This window comes from Ciona robusta, chromosome 12 (genome assembly GCF_009617815.1).
Source record: "Ciona robusta chromosome 12, ASM961781v2".
NCBI lineage: Eukaryota > Metazoa > Chordata > Ascidiacea > Phlebobranchia > Cionidae > Ciona > Ciona robusta.
In genome coordinates, this window is record NC_143246.1 from 2,752,806 (window position 1) to 2,772,084 (window position 19,279).

Below are 19,279 nucleotides of genomic sequence, written 5' to 3' on the forward strand. Positions count from 1 at the left end.
AAAATCTAGGAAAATCCGAGTACCAGAAAGTTGTAATTTTCAAGATGGCCGCCAAAAAAAAAAAACTACCAAATTGGAATAGAAAATAGAATGAAAACGTGTCCCATCTTCCCCCACCCTACTATATTAAACAAAAAGATTAGTGAAACACTGGCATTATAAGAATCACACACAACTTATTAAGTTATTAACATTCAGTTGCTTTATTAGTCCTGGTCACCATCTTCATCCAGCAATGCCTGATTGTTCGTATTGTCACAGGCATCAAGTTGGCACTGTCCACATGCTGAGGTACAGGGCAGATTATTCTGCCTACAGCTACACCTAGCAGTGTTACAGCCAGTTGTCTCAGTAGGTGGTAGGCGTTCTGGTGTCACAAATGATTGGGAAGAGACTACTTTTCTTCTTAATACATTGTAGCGCAATGACGAGAGGGAATCCGTCGGCGTGCCTCTAAAAATCACAGCCATTGCTTGACAACCTTTGTTCACAATGGATGCTGCTGTCTGCTTTGGAAGAAGGAAGTAATTGGCACATTCTTTCAAAGTAGCATCACCCTTTACCAGCTTGTGAAAGACAGATTTCTTACCCACACCAAAGATTCTGGATGTTGTGTCACATCCAGTGTAGGCATGCAGAAAGAGTAGCTGGAAACATAATTCTTCACCCATCACCATTTTAAGTTGGTTTATGTGATACACTTTGTCAGCATTTGCCTTGTCGGAACGGAAATACAGATTTTTTTTTTGTTGCGCATAATGAAGAAGTAGGACCAACAGATCCGTGTCTTCTCCAATCAATGTTGTCGAGTGTGACACTGCACTAAGAACAGCAGCCTTCACAATCGGAACATCAGCATCCCCTGGGGCATTGATCACATGGCAGCCTTTACCCCGAAGTGTTTCACTGATCATGTCGATAATTTTTTGTTTGTTTGTGTCCTTTGAGAGAAACTCATCCTTCTTTCCATCAAACACAAATTCTGTAAAGCTGATAATTGCATGTAGATTCTTCCCACGCCTCTGGTGTGTGTTGTCCTTGATTGTCGGTTCTTCTAGGTATCCGTCAAAAACAACCGTTCCCCCTTGATAATGCCGAGTCGTGAATGCAGCATAGGAGTGTGCAATGGAACCGTAGGACGTAGGTTTCTTCCCTCTTCCATGGTAGCCGGTGTAATAGCGAACCTCCATCTATGACGTAGTTTTGAGTTTTTGGTGAAGTATCTTCTATGGATTTACGAATTTCACGGACTGCCTTGGTTGCATAGTATAGTCTGCAATAGCATTCGCAAGTTGAGGCTTATCAGGCTTCCGGAGCACTTTCCTTGCTTCAAAAAGTGCTGGAGGGAACGGGCTAAGTTCATACTTCAATATATCTTGGAGAGATAGGACCCCTAGTTCTGAAACAACTAGAAAACGTTGGAAAAGCAAACCTGGGTCAAATGTTCTATCAGGTGCCACCTTCACTAATGATGTGTTTCTAAACGTCTTGGCTTTATCCTTCCGCCTAAAAGATATCGAGAAAACAGATTGCCCAATCATTTTGTCCATAATTTTCCTTCCGAATGTTTCAAAGTCATGTACGTTAACGTCATCCTTGTTTAACGTGACCATACTTGAAATTAAGAGACGATCCTTTGTAGTTAAATTCGAGATGGTTGAACAAGCTACAGGATTGGATAGAATGCGGATAACTGTAGATTGGTTCTCGTATAAATAGGTACGAACGTAAAACTATCCCATGATCACGAACGATAACAATCGCACTTAGCTTAGTATCAATTTAATATATAAAATATACATTACTCTTTTTTTACAGGTAACGGAATGGTTTATCAGAATCTGATCCTTTGGTTCCCGGATGCTGCAGATAAAAGAGAAAGAAACCTTAACACGGCATCGAAGTACTGCAATGACAATGACGGTCGATTGGTGGAAATTGTGGATAAAGCAATGTACGATGTGGTATAACTACTGTCGACAAACCATCGTATATGGATCAGATGATTGGGTTCGCATTTGGCTCGGTTCAAGTTACAACACAACGGTAATGCTAGATAACACACATATCTAACGTATTTATTTATGCTTTACAACAGGGGTTCCCAAACTTATAAAATTGCGGGCCAATATGTGAAATCATAATTATGCGACCGGCCGTCAGCCAAGGTTTTCCTCGCTATATTTGCGACGCGACTCGTATTGGCGAAAATGCGGTTATAACGAATACTGTTAGGTGGTAATAAACAATGATTCTAGAATAGATTAAACTCCGTACTTGCGAAGTAAACGACAAAATTTCACAGTTTTTTTTTGTTGAATCATGTCGCGGTATAACCCCTATACCAGAGTAACAAAGGAAGGTTGGCCGATGCTGTGACAGTCATGACTATTCTTGTGACGTAACAAAGACAATGTAAAATATTACAGAAATCTATAACACATTTTTAGAAGACTTTTTCTTTAAGTAACTTTTTAAGTAACTTTTTTTTAAGTAACACGTCCATATGTGAACGTATGTAATCGGTAATTTTAAAGTCCTCTGAGGGCCATTTTATTTTGCCCCCGCGGTTTGACTACTACCCCTGCTTTACATTAACACACTTGGTGCATTCTCCATGGATGCGTGTAAAATGAAAATACTTTACCCTTAAAACGCAAATTAACAACCTACATGTGTGCAGAAGTATCGCTGCTTATATTTACGATTGTTTTCCTCAACCAAGCAAAGTGTTTGTTACGTAATAGTAGGGATTTACACGTGGATAAATTGTCATTGTTTAACCTGTCAATTAATTGCGACATATTAGCGATTCAAACTTTAATTATATGCGTTATAATAGTATTTTTACCCTGTAGGTTTTCGAAAACAGACATATGCGTAAAATGTGGCAGTTCTGGCATTACGTATGTTAAATTAGCCATTTGTTTTTTATGGTTGGTTTGTCCATGTTTTAGCTAAACACATATTAAAAGCTTATTACAAAATCATCTCGAAAAATTTACTTTAATTTAATGTAACAACTTTTACTCCCTAGAGTTTAGTTTCCCAAGTTGACAAGTTATGTGATTTATCTCCACAGACTAATGCAGTGACGCAGAGCAACGGAAAACCCGGTTATCATGGAGATTGGTACACTGCGGCCCGCGTGACTGTTCCATGTGGCCCGAGTCAAAATTCTGCTGGTTATATAAAGCCCTTCAAGGGTAGTGGTGGAAACTAGCATATTCTTTTGTTCTTGCAGGGTAATTGTTTCACCGTTTTGCTTCTTGCGCAAAGAAACTTTGTACTGCCAGTCTTTAAAATAAGAATTAAAGTCTTGCTCCAACCATTTAAGCCTTTCGTCGTTGATTTGTGTGAAAGGTGCTTTGAGTGGGTTTGTTTGATGTAGGTTTAAATTAGCAATATCAAAAAAACTTGTTCCACGTACTGCAATATTGAGCGCTTACATTTATACCTCTTTTTCTCAGTGCTCCACTAACAGAATTCGATAGTACCTGTGCAGCTAAATTGACCTATATTTTATCGTATGAATTTGGATATATGTGTCGAATTGTTAGTTTTGGTAATTCAGCCAGTGACTCTGCCTCTGTGTTGCACTCTTTCTCATATATTTTTCGCTGTCTGACTAAACCATGTCCTATGTATTCCACAAATATTTACTGCTCAGGGAACTAGCTCGACTGCTTAATAGGTTATTCCTGGCTGTTTTTATAAGATGACTTGGATCACTAATGAAGTAAAGTTTTCTGCAATTATTAAAATAATACTTATATATGTATATTTTTTAACTGAAATTAGTAACTCTAGTGTCTTCAGTGCTAACTATTTGAGGTTTTTGAACAAAAATCATATATATATCATTTACTTTGTAGAATCCAAAGGGTGTGGGGCAGAATGCTGAAGTGCCTCATTTGACGGGATTCCTGACAGCAATCTGAACATGCTTCTATTTGCATTACATCCATCCCCTAAACAAAAATATAGAAGAAATGTACAGTTAAAGGTAGGTAAAAATTGTGTACATTTACTGTGTTTTTTTACCTATTACCTATAATGGCAAGTGTCCATAAGTTTCCCATACTTTAAAGAGCACTCATTAATTTGGTGCACAATGCAACCAACTGGTATCCCTGAACACCCGATCCGTCTGAATCGGTTCGCTTGAAGCGGTATATGGTCCGTCAATTTTACTCGTCTGTAGCGGCCATGTTAAATAACACTGAACATATGTTAAATATATCCACGCTTAATGCGTCCAAAGTTTTAACATGGAGTTTTGTCACGTGAGGTCGTAGGTCAGCCATGTTGTCCCGAATGGTTCCCACTTTAACCCTACCGGCGAGCCGGGATCATAGAAACATTAAATAATCAAATCTGCAAATCATCATTAATTCTGACAAAATTCTCAACTCGAAATTCTTAGCGTCTGCGACAAGGTGTGGTATGATTTCTGGTTAAGAATTTTCTCGTGTAACAGGGTGTGTCGTGCTAAATGTTAATGTATTGTTATTGGGAAAAGTTAAGAATTTTCTCGTGTGGCAGGGTGTGTCGTGCTAAACGTTAAGATTTTGTTATTGGGAAAATTTAACAGTTTTCACGTGTGGCAGGGTGTGTCATGCTAAACGTTAAGATTTTGTTATTGGGAAAAGTTAACAGTTTTCACGTGTGACAGCGTGTGTCATTCTAAATGTTGAGAATTTTCTCGTGTGGCAGGGTGTGTCGTGCTAAATGTTAAGATTTTGTTATTGGGAAAAGTTAACAGTTTACACGTGTGACAGCGTGTGTCATTCTAAATGTTGAGAATTTTCGTGTGGCAGGGTGTGTCGTGCTAAATGTTAAGATTTTGTTTTTGGGAAAAGTTAACAGTTTTCACGTGTGACAGGGTGTGTCATTCTAAATGTTGAGAAGTTTCTCGTGTGGCAGGGTGTGTCGTGCTAAATGTTAATGTTTTTGGGAAAAGTTAAGAGTTTTCACGTGTGACAGGGTGTGTTATTCTAAATGTTGAGAATTTCTTCGTGTGACAGGGTGTGTCGTGCTAAATGTTAATGTTTTGTTTTTAGGAAAAGTTAAGAGTTTTCTCGTGTGACAGGGTGTGTCATTCTAAATGTTGAGAATTTTCTCGTGTGGCAGGGTGTGTCGTGCTATATGTTAAGATTTTGTTATTGGGAAAAGTTAATAATTTTCTTGTGTGAAAGGTTGTGTCGTGTTAAATGTTAAGATTTCGTTCCAACTTTTTGATATAGAAATTGTCTGCATTTTAGATGGAAAATAGATTTGGTTTTAGATTTAGTAACGTAGCATTTTTTTAGCAATTCAAACAACCCCAACAAACCCTACTCCAACTCCAACACCAGCAATCCCAAACCGTAAGTCTTTGGTTTCCAAATTGTGTTACTTTTTAATTGCGGACTGTTGTTAATCATTTTTATTTTTTGTAGAACACAAAAGAACAAGAAAGTAAGTATAAGTTTTAAACAATTCTTTTTTGTTTGTATGTTAGTGGCAATAGTTTTATATATATATATAATTTAATTTTCAGATATATCGGCAAAAGCCGATTTGAGTTTTTGCAACGGTAAGATCTACAGTGTTGCAATTGTTGTACTAAATTTAATTGTGTATTTTTCTTTCAGATGGATTCCCAAACATATAGTAAGTTATTTTTGCAGACATGGAAAGAAATTGTTAAACCTTAATTTTATGTATATTTTATAACAATTTTTGTTTTTATGGTCAAGTACCTCTATTCATGTAAATACTTATATCTTGTTTTTGTACTGCAGTGGAATAAAGGACCTAGCGCGAGCAGCAGGCGTAGGTTCTGCTCCAGGGCCTCTGCCAACCGCTGCCCCAGGGCCTGTGCCACCCGCCCGCTGCCCGCCGCTCCAGGGCCTCTGCTGCCCGCTGCCCCAGAGCCTCTGCTGCCCGCCGCTCCAGGGCCTCTGCTGCCCGCCGCTCCAGGGCCTCTGCTACCTGCTGCTCTTTAAATAAATAAAAAATTTCGTTACAACCCATGTGTTTTATTTTCTGGCTGTTCCACCACGCATCTAGGAGGCCGCCAATCTGCGTGATAGTTAGGTTTATTAGGACCTTCGCATATGCATTAGGCTAGAACTCTGATAACCAAAGCATTGCCATATTATACCCGAAGTATGGTATACTCCATTAGTCAATGGCCAATTTTGCGAAACGTAATTACGGGTCCTGGAGACATTGACCAATATTTACACACAATCTGCGTGATAGTTAGGTTTATTAGGACCTTCGCATATGCATTAGGCTAGAACATTGATAACCAAAGCATTGCCATATTATACCCGAAGTATGGTATACTCCATTAGTCAATGGCCAATTTTGCGAAACGTAATTACGGGTCCTGGAGACATTGACCAATATTTACACACAGTGGTGTTTACTGCTTCGTATACGTTACAGTTGACAGCATTGGTCAATTTTACGTAGAAAACGTAATTACGGGTATATAATACCATTAGACATTGACCATATGACCAATATATTCTACACACAATGGTGTCAAATATTAATTAACGTACAGATGTTCAAGTTATTTCATGGAATGCTGCAAACAAATGTTTTGTTTACTTTTGCCTCTTTAATGCTGAGTCCCACCATAGAATACTGAACATAGAAAGCCAACCGACCATGCTCCATTGTCTCGGTCACGGTTGAGTGACACTCAGCAGAATGAGATTGCCAGAATAGCCGTCTGCATTAAATATCGTTTGACCCAGACATGTTTATATACGGACTATGGTTTTACCTGTTGGTATGTTATAGTATTCCGTGTAGCTTCGAAATTATACTCAAACTAATTTACTTATTTTAATAAACTGTTACCGGTGTTAAAAATACATTAACGCACTGTATTTCATGCATCCAACAGCAGCAGTAGTAGTTAATATTTGGTGCAGTATTGGTCCTAATGGATGTACAAGAGGACGTTATTGTAGAACTGCTATTTACCGACGTGGATACTGAAAGTAATTTATCGTCATCAGTGCAATCCACGACTCCTGATCCCACTATTAGAGAGGACGACATAACGTATGTAAATCAAGTTCTGAACCCCGACTTTACACTTTCACAATTTGGATTACAAAAAGTAACAACTTGGATAATGGAATTTGCAAAAAATAAAAATGAGGAACATATTATAAAACAATATCCTTTGATTTGTACAAATGCTTCAAGTTTTTTTTTATCAAAAATAGAAAATGGGCAGGCATCAGTGGCAATTTTGAGTATGATGAAGCAAATTGTAAAGCCAATACAAAAAGAAAGCACAGTATTACAGACTGAAATTACAGAACTAGAACAGGATGTCATTGAGTATATTGGAGGCTTCACATTAAAAAAGGCTTCTAAAAAATTTGAAAACGATTACAGTGTCATTAATTCATTTTGCACCACAAATCCATCAGGATCAATGATACCCCTGCTTGAACAAAGGATTGGATCATTAAGGAATCCATCAACAGAATACCACCATCTTCTGCTGTACACATATAACTTGGTGAAACAGCAGTGCAGTGATATTTCATCTGTAGACTTTAAAAAGATTACTTGTAAAATTTTACACGATGTTACATTCAGCCACTTTGTTGACCGAATAGTTGATCGAAGTGAGGTAGAAAATAATGTTGTCTTAAAATTAACAACTTAGCTTGTTACTTTATTTATACGATTACTATCTTATGCTTTTTCCAAAAAGTTATTTGAAAGATTGTCTAAAACCTGCAACCGGCAAACACATAGTCTTAGAAAAGAACTAAATAAAATGTAAAGAAGTTAAAAATACTGTTGTTACCAATTTGCATTTTCATTTTCTTGGGCGTTTTGGGAGTGGAATATCACTAACTTCTGTCCATGCATTTTCTTTGCCAAAAGTAGTGCTACCATTTAAACCCTTGACTTTTTTTATCACCTTCCGAACAGTAATATGCTGAATTCCATATGCAGCCTGTGAAACATCAGGGTTTCCAGATCTTCGACCAATTTGACGCTTAAAAATAAAACTTTTGTTAACTTTAGTTGAGAATATAGCAATTCAATACGTCATTTTTCATACCAAGTTTCCAAAGAATGCTTCAAGTACATCTTGAGTAAAAGAATGCAAGCATACATATTCCAATGAACTACTTGACAGCAAACGTTTTGTTAAAGAAATGAAATTTTGTGTGGTAAATATAAGTCCCTCTAACGTAGGTTTTGCCATAAGCCTTTTACCCTCCCCACGATGGTGCGTTTTGACATCAACCTAAGAAATAAATCTCAGTAAGTCCTAAACACCTCAGTGAAACAATAACACGATATTACCATCCAATCAATCAAACATTTCACAAAGTTATCTTGCAACCATAAAAGTCTGCTGTCTTTAGGATCACGTATAGGGCACGATGCATTACAGTTGACAATATCAAACCATCTGTAAAGTTAATTTCAAATGTGGTTTAAAACTAGATGTTGGGACAAATGCTACACAAAAATAATAAGACTACGAAGAATATTTACTTCGCAAACATGAGAATAAATTCTGATGTCCCCTGCGCTCCCACCATAGTACTAAGGCATTTGCCAACACGCCAGCTGAGAACATCTCTTGCCAGGTTAACTCTCATCTGCACAAATTAAAAATTAAAAAAATTACAGTGATACCCTAAATTAGATTACTTTTGAGTAAGGGGTGAGGTGAATGTGCTCTGAAGTAAGGAGACTTTTTGAAAGAATCTCAGAAGCTTGATCTTCTTTATACAGGTCAATAACATGTGTCCACAGTACATCAAAGCCGCTCATGTTCATATACCTTGTACCACCTGGTTTCGAGGACAAGAGAGAATTTCTTGTGGTCTGTAAAGATAAAACTAACTACACTGAATCATATAAGTTGAAAATATGCTTTACTTTGAGCAAATGAGATGGATCCGAGCAGAGAAAAATCGGTCGACTTGGGGCATGAGGATTTGGAGCAGTGAATGGCTGATCCAATGGAATTGTGGAACTTCCACTAACAAGTTTAAAAAAGCGTCTGTTAACTGACATACCATCAGCTACAACAGCATGGATCTGTAGACCCCGCTTTTCGCATTCATTCAAGAGCTCCCAAAAAATAATTGCCATCTGATATGCCGGTGTAACATTTGTAGGATACCAAGCTAGTGGAATAGACACTTCTCTCTTCACAGTTCTTACATAAAACACTAAAAAAATTACATATTGAATTTGTTGAAATATTAGTATAATGCCATAGAATACCTAGTATGTGACTTGCTAAAGTAGGTTTGTCTGAAAGTGGCTGTAGCTCTGAAAATCCCACCAACATTCCATCGCGAATAACAACATTTTCTCGTACTAAAAATACATGACAATAATACACATGGAGTACACCTTACAGCAGCAACTTACTTTTCATCTCATCCAATGTAAGGTAACCTATAAGCTCTTCTTTATCTTTTGCCACGCGTTCAATTTCAGCCAATGCAATTGAACTGATCCCAGATGTTGGAGGTATGCAATTTCTACCGAAAATAAGTTATCACACCCCTTGTTAAACTATTCTTTATAGTAAATGTTAGAATGGCAAAATAAGTTAAATCTGTACCTGTAACTTTTTATAGTGGATATTGATGGCAACACCAGAGCTTTGCTACTTCTTATGTGCTCATATGCAGCAGGAGAGCGACAGTATAACTCAAGTGCCCAACGCACTACATCGGGATGATATCTCCTTGCATGTATAGACAGTGATGCATTGCTGATTTGATTTTTGTAAAACATCTTGTGCCAATTATTCAGACTCTTTTCTTCTTCTCCATAGACAACCTAAACACAAACCCAGTGAATCAATGAACAAAATAATCCTAACCACAAACCTTAATAGTTTCATGTATTTGATTGTCAACTTCAACTTGGCTTTGAACATCTTGGACATTTGCATACTTTGAGCACTCAACACATACAGGAACATCACGAAGCGATGACACTAAAGAATCAAATGAAGAAACAATCATAGTGAGATTGCTTTAACTTGTATCTTAGAAGTACACACATATTACCTATAATATTGCATTTAAATGACCTAATTATATTTGACGTCTCAATTTTGTTCCCATCCCATACCAGCTGTGGGTGTTCCAAAGAACCCTTGATCTGTTTTTCAATGCCTTGACACAAGGTCAGACGTTCTGCTTCACCTAGAACATAGGTTGTGATAAGCAAAATTCTTCTAAAATTTAGCTTTTACAATACTTACATAGCACATTGTACAAAGTGTCAAGTTGACCATTACCCAAAAGACTTATGGCATTGGAAACTTTCCATCCAGACAATGCTACAGCAGTGATGTGAGCATTAAAATCAAATTCAATTCTAAAAACATACAATTAGAATAAAAATAATTTCAAAAAGAGAATCAACCAAAGTATTGATTTACCGGATTCGAGGCAGTATTGTGTCCTGTTCTTTGTATTCCAAAATAAAAAATGACTTCCAGGCATAATAAATCCAATGTTCTGAAATTTAGTGATTCATAATATAATTACATATTATAGAAAAAAACACAATAAAGATTCCATAACACTTTAACTGCAGATTTAATGAAATGATTGTTTGTTATGTATAAAATAAACCTGTACCTTTCACTTTTTCTGACAGTTTGTTTGCTGCTTTCTGTAAATCAGCTACACAACTGTATCTGAGTTTTTGTGGTAGATCTTCACGCACTGCTGGCTCTTTTCTTGGACAACCAGTAAATTGTCCAGATACCTTCGGTAAATTTTTTCTTGGTTTTGCACCAATCTTAAGCTGTTTTCTTACACCTTTCACTATAATGTCACTTTCTAAAAAGTGATTCTCACATATGGCAGCCCTAAATAGGATTATAACAAAACTTATTAGTCTGGTTGTTTTTACTTCATTAGTTTAACCAAGAAAATAAATAAACGTAAACTTACGATTATTTTTTCAACATTTCGTTAATCACATCTCCCCCCTTCACATCACGCATTGACAAGATGAAATTAGTCAGTGTTTCTCGATGGCAACGCTCAGCGTTATCTTTGGCTAATTCGGGTCTTCTTATACAAAAAAGAGCCCTGCAACTTTCTTTTAATACTTTTGACATGCTATGACTGTAGCAACAACCCGGAACCGAACAATGAGAAGGAGCCATGGTATTTCTGTATGTAAACCGATTAATCTAATATTATATGCACGTATTGACGTATTGTTCCAATACTAAGCGTAATTATAGGAATGAGTGTCATTCAACCGTAACGAAAATTTCGTCATAATGCAACAACAATGAGGTCGGCTTTCTATGTTCAGTATTCTATGGTCCCACACAGTTAACATGGAACCACTGAGGGCACTTAGTGCATTGGACCCAGTCTGTGTCATTTTTGTTTTGGCAGGATCCACATATATTAACATCAACAGATGTGTTATGAGTGATTGTGCTAAATATATGTACCCGGGATTTTCTTGGTCCCACATCTGGCTGTAGCAATGGTTTGCCTTCTGCTAGCCAACTTGCGTACATGCAGATAACTGCACCACAGCTCATGAAGTCATTCTGAAATGTCCGGCTTGTAGACATTGTATCAACTGATGTGATGCTAAAACCAAATTTTGTTTACAACACGTTATTCAAAAACAATCTAGTTGCTTTGGCATGTTTAGTGCATGCTTTCTTGGATTCAAGTAAAGTAATTGCTGGGTTTTTACGTCAATTGCCAGCAATACCCAATGCATTCTACTTGGGTTATATGGAATGAAAATAAATTTCTTGTTTTTTAATGTCATGTTTGCCCACAGTCTCTTAACTGAGCGACCACTCTCCATACACTGTGCCACAGCTGAATCAGCAAACATGATTTGCTTGTTGTTTTTACATAAGCACCAAAGGTAGCTGTCGATTATTTGATCATACAGCCAACCAACACGGAACTGCTTATCAAATGCCCATATTTCCTGTTTCTGTTGAGAACTTATGTCCATTTCAAATGACATTAGTTGAAGATATGTAACAGAATATGGGCCACAACGTAATGCTTTGTCAGTGAGATGTTTTTTAGTCACAGTGTGACATGGAAGAATTTTGTCAAAATTGATGGCTTTTTGGTTTTTGTTTTTTCAGGTCTGTTGCTAATTGCTGGGTTTTTACGTCAATTGCCAGCAATACCCAATGCATTCTACTTGGGTTATATGGAATGAAAATAAATTTCTTGTTTTTTAATGTCATGTTTGCCCACAGTCTCTTAACTGAGCGACCACTCTCCATACACTGTGCCACAGCTGAATCAGCAAACATGATTTGCTTGTTGTTTTTACATAAGCACCAAAGGTAGCTGTCGATTATTTGATCATACAGCCAACCAACACGGAACTGCTTATCAAATGCCCATATTTCCTGTTTCTGTTGAGAACTTATGTCCATTTCAAATGACATTAGTTGAAGATATGTAACAGAATATGGGCCACAACGTAATGCTTTGTCAGTGAGATGTTTTTTAGTCACAGTGTGACATGGAAGAATTTTGTCAAAATTGATGGCTTTTTGGTTTTTGTTTTTTCAGGTCTGTTGCTAATTGCTGGGTTTTTACGTCAATTGCCAGCAATACCCAATGCATTCTACTTGGGTTATATGGAATGAAAATAAATTTCTTGTTTTTTAATGTCATGTTCGCCCACAGTCTCTTAACTGAGCGACCACTCTCCATACACTGTGCCACAGCTGAATCAGCAAACATGATTTGCTTGTTGTTTTTACATAAGCACCAAAGGTAGCTGTCGATTATTTGATCATACAGCCAACCAACACGGAACTGCTTATCAAATGCCCATATTTCCTGTTTCTGTTGAGAACTTATGTCCATTTCAAATGACATTAGTTGAAGATATGTAACAGAATATGGGCCACAACGTAATGCTTTGTCAGTGAGATGTTTTTTAGTCACAGTGTGACATGGAAGAATTTTGTCAAAATTGATGGCTTTTTGGTTTTTGTTTTTTCAGGTCTGTTGCTACAGTTAACAGGTTCGGGTTGTTTGGGTTGCAATCCAGTTACAGAATGTAATGAAACCATTTTGTCTGCAACAGCCCCATGTCTGTTTTGATATTTGTTCGGCTTGGGGTGCTTGCGTGGTAATTCATCTCACACAAACGATGACAGCAACTTTCTCTTCTTTGTTATAGATAATAATTTTTTATCTTCTGATATTCGTTTGGAGTGTTTGTGTGGTGATGCCTCACGCACAAAAGACAACGGAAACTTTCTTTTTTTCAACTTTAAGGAAAGAGGAGGTTTCACCACCCTGATCCCTTCTTCATGTTTACAAAACGTATTTAAGTTTAGTTGTACAGACTGTAGTGCATCCTTTGCTTGCAATAAAGCCTGTTGTGAAGTAACAGCATAAAAAGTATCTTTAATGCTGTTAACCATTTCAACCAGTTGATTAATGGTTTGTTTGGATGGCTTATCTAATGGCAATATTGGTTGATTTGTATCATCAGAAACCTCTATTGGTTTAACCGGTGATAACTGAATGCATTCAGGTGTTGTAGTTTTGGTTGAAACATCAGTTTGGTCCTTGACGGTTTCTGAAACACCAAGTGTCGTAATAACCTCTCTATCAAGGGTAATATATACAGAGTCTGTATACCATGTTGGTAAGGATGCCCATGAAACATCATTATACTTACTGAATATAGCAAACATGTGTTTGCAAGGGAGAAAATTATATTTAAAATCTGGGCAAGTACACTTGGGAAAATCAGACTCATTTCCCAAATAAACATCATACATTAGTATACCACAACTGCTCCGCACAGTAAATGAAGATGTGTCAACTCGTTTAATATCATCGATGGGAGAAATCCCCATAGCACTGCCCAATCTCTTCATGCAATGACGAACAACATCACTTGGCCGATTGTGCAGATATGATGGGGTCTTAGCTTCGTACAATCTGTACGTATTTGAAGCTAGGATGTTTTCGAACATGCCTTGTTGTTTAACAAAGTATGTTTAGCATTTAACACATAAATGTAATAACTTACTTCTCAAATGACTGAGGAAAAAAGTCATGATGAAGCACTTTTAACAAGCCAGATAAAGATTTGTCAACTTGAAACTTTAAATGACATTCCTTGAGCATTTTGTTTTGTCTCTCAACCCCGTTGTTCGTACCAATTGGCACACGCATTTTCCCCAATCGGTAAAGTGAAACCCATCTCTGTGAGTGTGTTTGAAATATTTTTAAATTGTAAGGAAATAATAAATATTAGATTATTAGCCCACAGATAAAATAGTACTTAATCAAACATTCAAAGTTTTAATACAGCTAGAAAAATAAATGACCTCTTTTTGTGGCCACCAGGCATTATTAAAGTACATTTTGTAGTTTTGGATTGTCTGTATAAAATTCACTCTCTGTAAGTGAATCTACTGCACTTTTAAGCTCATTCTGACTTTCTGCTTTCGCTACTGCACGTAAGCCAGATAAAACTGCCTTTTTTCTGTCTCCAACACCATTATCTGTTTTTTTGACCCATCTTTCCCACGCCTGTTCTCGATGGAACTCACATAGAAGAACTTTGCAATCTGGTGTAAAATTTTTTCAGCATTATTAACCTTATTCGGTTCAAAAAACAAACATTGATTAACATTAGTTTTAAGTCAAAGTATTAAACAACTTTTTCCAACATTAGTTTTAAGTCAAAGTATTAAATAACTTTTTCCAAGACATAAATTTCATACAATGGTTTATAAATATAAACTAGTATCCCACCTTGAAAAGTATCTTCCACTGCATTTATTTCAGCTTCACATTTGTCTGTCATGAAAAATTTTGGATTCCAGCCAGGCGTCCAGATCTTTATCATTTCAAGGGCCTCTGTGATGTCAGATTGACGCTCATTTTGTGTCACAAAACATGCAACAACTTGATAATTGACAGATCTTTATGCACAAGAATAACAATGGCAGTGCGTACTTTGATGTCTTATAAGTTGCATCCAGAAGACAAATATCTTGGGCATAACGTAGCAAAAGTCTTTTTTGCCATGCTGTCTGGTATATAAACAACAATGTTTGTTTTGAATCGAATGCAGTAATGTCATCATTGTGAATTTCTTCATGTAATGGCTTGGGACAACCACTGGCAATATATGGTCTGTAAACAATATTGTCTTTAGGCGATTTACAGGACCACTCATCAACCAGCAATTGTACATTTGCTTGGTCAATTTTTGACAACTTTCGTTTCGTATAGTGATTGCCGATGTCTTTTTTAGTCGGGAAAAATCTTCTGTTACTTTGCAGTGGAGGTGTTGCATTCTTGAACAGTTCTTTGACCACAAATACTTTTAAATGACGTTGTATTTCCATGATGGAGCAAACACGGTCATCGATTAGTTCTCCGACTTTGTCAATCACTCTGCTATCCACTCGTTGTAGGATGCCTGCAGCCTGCATTTTTAATTAGGCAGAATAAACATATTGTGGTGGCAGCAAACAAACTAGAGCAAACTATTATTTGTGTATAAGTATGTATATGCAGTAGCGTCAATTTTTTTTAAATGTAGGGGTTGGGGCAGTAGATAATGACAATGGGACAAACTGTCCTGCCTGTAATGGGGTAAACTATTAAGATTATTTTTTATAAAAACTGTTTATTTATTTTTTGTAATTAATAGAATCCAACATGTGATGTGATACATTCTGCCTTGATGGCAATTTTGGTCTTGTAAGGCGATTAGCGGCTGGTACAAGAAAGATTGCACCTCACCATTCATCCATGTTCTTCATTCAAGATTCTAAAGTGGAGGAGTTTATTGAGAGTTACTGTGATAAAGTTAAACGTGACCAGGTAACTAGAATAATAGAAATAGGAAGGTAATTAAACAATAAATCCAATCATACCATCTGTTAAGAGTTGCAGTGATTTTCAAGCTGGAGATAAAGTTCGGTCAAATCTAAGAACAAAAACTGGATGAAAAGGGTATATTTGGAGCATGTTGCAGACATGAGTTCCCAAAATTGTTCATGAATTTAAAGCATGGAGAAAGGTTTTTAACATGAACTTGAATCATTTAACATTTGATGGTGTTTTTACATATCCCTTTACATATAAATACAGACTGGGATACCCTGTTATGCTGTTAACACGTCTAATTCAAAACAACTCAAATGCAACTGTGAAGGTTTTTTATGACATTGCTTGTCGTTTAGAGGACCATCTGAGGGTAAGTACAACAACCAGATATGAATTTAAAGCATGGAGAAAGGTTTTTAACATGAACTTGAATCATTTAACATTTGATGGTGTTTTTACATATCCCTTTACATATAAATACAGACTGGGATACCCTGTTATGCTGTTAACACGTCTAATTCAAAACAACTCAAATGCAACTGTGAAGGTTTTTTATGACATTGCTTGTCGTTTAGAGGACCATCTGAAGGTAAGTACAACAACCAGATATTTTGTTATCCTTTTTAATTTTCCTTTTTTTGCTAATGCCATAATAATGAATTTTAATAGGCCAAGAACAACACAGAACTTTTACAGAAACTGGCATTTGCTGTACCTGTGTTTCATGGTTATGGGCATAACATGGATTGTCAAGTATGTATATTTAATGCAATGATAACAACTACTTTTGGTAGACATTTGGTATTTACCTATTTTAGATAAAATATAACCCACGAAGAAAAGCAGGGTTTAGATTAACAGGAGAGACGGTAGAGCGATTATGGTCATTTTTAAGGAATTTCAACAAGGTTACCAAAGAAATGTTGCCGGAACACAGAACCGACTTGTTAACTGATGGTTTAATTCACTACGGTGCTAAGCTTAAGTCTAAATTTGGTAACCGTTTATGTAAGACTTAATTTTATCAGAATTTTTATAGGTGTTTTAATGGTGCAAAAGTTCCAAAGAGCTGTTGCAACTAAAGTAAAGGCTAATGCAGAATATGATCTTCTGCTGTCCTCTTATCCAGGTATATGTAGTCATCGCCTCATAATCGAATTCTACTGTGATGGTTGTAATCTACTGTTAAACTTTATTGTATTAATTCACCCAGAAAAATTCAAATGTTCCATGAAGCTATGCTACATGATTTCAAAAAATTAGTTGTTGAACCAAAGTTAACAAAGGAGGGCAACTAGAAAGTCAGCGGTAGGTTACATTTTATTTTTAAACTTTTGTATAGAAATTGTGTATTTTGTATACCTGTAACTATTATTTTGGCTCATTTTAATCACTGCCATTATTTATAGATTAAAACTTATTGCTCTTGAAAAGGATGTGCTGTAGCGCTCATTTCTGTGTGCGTGTGTGCGAAACGCCCCTTTTTATTTGCCTTCTTTTTCCGTTCTCTTTCGTGTTTCGCGTGCGTTCAAAACTGAATCATTACAATATATACAATGAGCAATAAGCATCGTCGCTACATATTGGTGACCTCGACGCAAGATACGTTTTATCTTGCTGGTTAAAAATGACAGAAAGCGCAGTGACCTTGAAACTTCCTACCTTTTGGACAGAACAAGCACGAGTCTGGTTTCAACAAACAGAAGCTTAATTTGCCTTGAGAAAAATAACTTGCGATGAAACTAAATACTTCTACGTCGTCTCGTCGCTTGATCAAAAAACTGCAAGCAGGTTGGTCGATCTGTTAGAAGAGCCACCAAGGGACAATAAATATGGGAAGATTAAACAGCGACTTCTGGATGTGTTTAGTCTCTTTGAATATGAACGAGCGGCAAAGCTACTAAACATAAAAGAGCTAGGAGACAAAAAGCCTTCTGAGCTCATGGATGAGATGTTGTCTCTTATGTGCGGACATACCAATTGCTTTATGTTCCGCTACATTTTCCTACAAGCCCTCCCTGAAGAAATACGCTTAGTCGTAGCAAAAGAAGACTTTGAAGACCCTCGAGCCACCGCTCTACAAGTCGATGTTCTCTGGAATTCGCAAAGTCACGATTATCACATTTCGAAGGTGAAGAAACGCGATGAAGAACTGCAGAATTTCAAAACAAGAACCCGGAACGCACCAAAACTGTGCTATTACCACGAACGTTTTGGACAAAGGACTACCAAATGTCAGAAAATCATAACAAGTAAATTCGTATGGCATGGAATCAAAAAGGAAGTTCGTCTTTGGGCACAACAATACATACAATGCCAAAGATCCAAAATCCATCGCCACGTCCAAGCACCGCTCGAACAAATTGCTGTGCCCGATGCGCGGTTCAGCCACATACACATCGACATCGTTGGGCCATTACCAGAGTCAAAGGGATATAAATACCTGCAAACTATCGTAGACCGATACAAACCACAACCGTTAGTTGTGCACGAGCTTTTGCTTATAATTGGATCTCCCGGTTCGGTGTTCCAAACAACATGACGTCTGACAGAGGGCCACAATTCACATCAAGTATGTGGAAAGAAGTTTGTAATATGCTTTGCATCAAGCACGAGTGCACCACGGCATTTCATCCCCAGGCCAATGGCCTGGTCGAACGTTTCCACAGACACCTCAAGTCGGCACTGACCTCACGCCTTTCAAACACAAATTGGCGCGATGAGCTGCCATGGGTACTGCTGGGAATTCGCACCATGCCGAAAGAGGATTTAAACACCTCAAGCGCAGAACTGGTATACGACCCTGCAAGTTCCGGGAGATTTCGTCGCCACCGTACACCAAGAACCCGCACCACCAGATTATCTTCGAACACTGCGCGAAGCACTGGCTAAACTGTTGCCAATGCCTACTACAAAACATTGTTACCGTAAACATTTTATTCCTCGTATGTTATTGCGCAGTTCATTTGTTTTTGTAAGAAAAGATTCTTATAAACCCCCTCTTAATCCTCCATATGAAGGCCCATTTAAGGTTCAACAACGCCACGAAAAATATTTTGTTTTGGACATTGGTGGCAAATTACAAACTGTGTCCATCGACAGACTTAAACCAGCCAATGTTGACCTATCGCAACCCTTACCAATTCCAAACCTTAAAAAGCGTGGTCGGCCTCGAAAAAATTAAGTCGTTTCTGGGGGGAGGTGTGTAGCGCTCATTCCTGTGTGCGTGCGTGTGTGTGCGAAACGCCCCTTTTTATTTGCCTTCTTCTTCCGTTCTCTTTCGTGTTTCGCGTGCGTTCAAAACTGAATCATTACAATATATACAACGAGCAATAAGCATCGTCGCTACAGTGCACCCAGATACCAAAGCTATCATAGATGTA

At 37.4% G+C, this 19,279-nt stretch overlaps 2 protein-coding genes and 1 long non-coding RNA gene across 4 annotated transcripts; 2 read left to right on the forward strand and 1 right to left on the reverse strand.

Moving 5' to 3' along the window:
* Nucleotides 1-206: 206 nt before the first annotated feature.
* LOC149726472 (uncharacterized) lies at nucleotides 207-1,205 on the reverse strand. Its single transcript, XM_089890349.1, has one exon. It carries the CDS (start codon nucleotides 1,188-1,190, stop codon nucleotides 207-209), a length of 984 nt encoding a protein of 327 aa, XP_089746475.1. The 5' UTR covers nucleotides 1,191-1,205.
* Nucleotides 1,206-1,251: 46 nt separating this feature from the next.
* LOC149726473 (uncharacterized) lies at nucleotides 1,252-3,139 on the forward strand. Its single transcript, XR_016386180.1, has 3 exons — nucleotides 1,252-1,719; nucleotides 1,819-2,046; nucleotides 3,083-3,139. It is a non-coding gene; the product is annotated as an uncharacterized LOC149726473 (long non-coding RNA).
* Nucleotides 3,140-16,291: 13,152 nt separating this feature from the next.
* LOC149726474 (uncharacterized) lies at nucleotides 16,292-17,067 on the forward strand. Of its 2 annotated transcripts, XM_089889402.1 has the most exons (4): nucleotides 16,292-16,308; nucleotides 16,380-16,485; nucleotides 16,566-16,649; nucleotides 16,715-17,067. In XM_089889402.1, exons 2-4 carry the CDS (start codon nucleotides 16,396-16,398, stop codon nucleotides 16,913-16,915), a joined length of 375 nt encoding a protein of 124 aa, XP_089745528.1. In that variant the 5' UTR covers nucleotides 16,292-16,308; nucleotides 16,380-16,395; the 3' UTR covers nucleotides 16,916-17,067. The 2 variants fall into 2 exon arrangements, with proteins under 2 accessions (XP_089745528.1, XP_089745527.1); XM_089889401.1 differs by lacking the exon at nucleotides 16,292-16,308 and having other exon boundaries at nucleotides 16,315-16,485.
* The last annotated feature ends 2,212 nt before the right edge of the window (nucleotides 17,068-19,279 follow it).

Bases quoted from the DNA above. Each gene is read 5' to 3' on its own strand.
- LOC149726472 (XM_089890349.1), bottom strand. From the start codon at position 1,190: ATGGAGGTTCGCTATTACACCGGCTACCATGGAAGAGGGAAGAAACCT.
- LOC149726474 (XM_089889401.1), top strand. From the start codon at position 16,318: ATGAACTTGAATCATTTAACATTTGATGGTGTTTTTACATATCCCTTT. The intron at 16,486-16,565 runs GTAAGTACAACA...GAATTTTAATAG, and splicing joins GTTTAGAGGACCATCTGAAG to GCCAAGAACAACACAGAACT. The intron at 16,650-16,714 runs GTATGTATATTT...TACCTATTTTAG, and splicing joins GGCATAACATGGATTGTCAA to ATAAAATATAACCCACGAAG.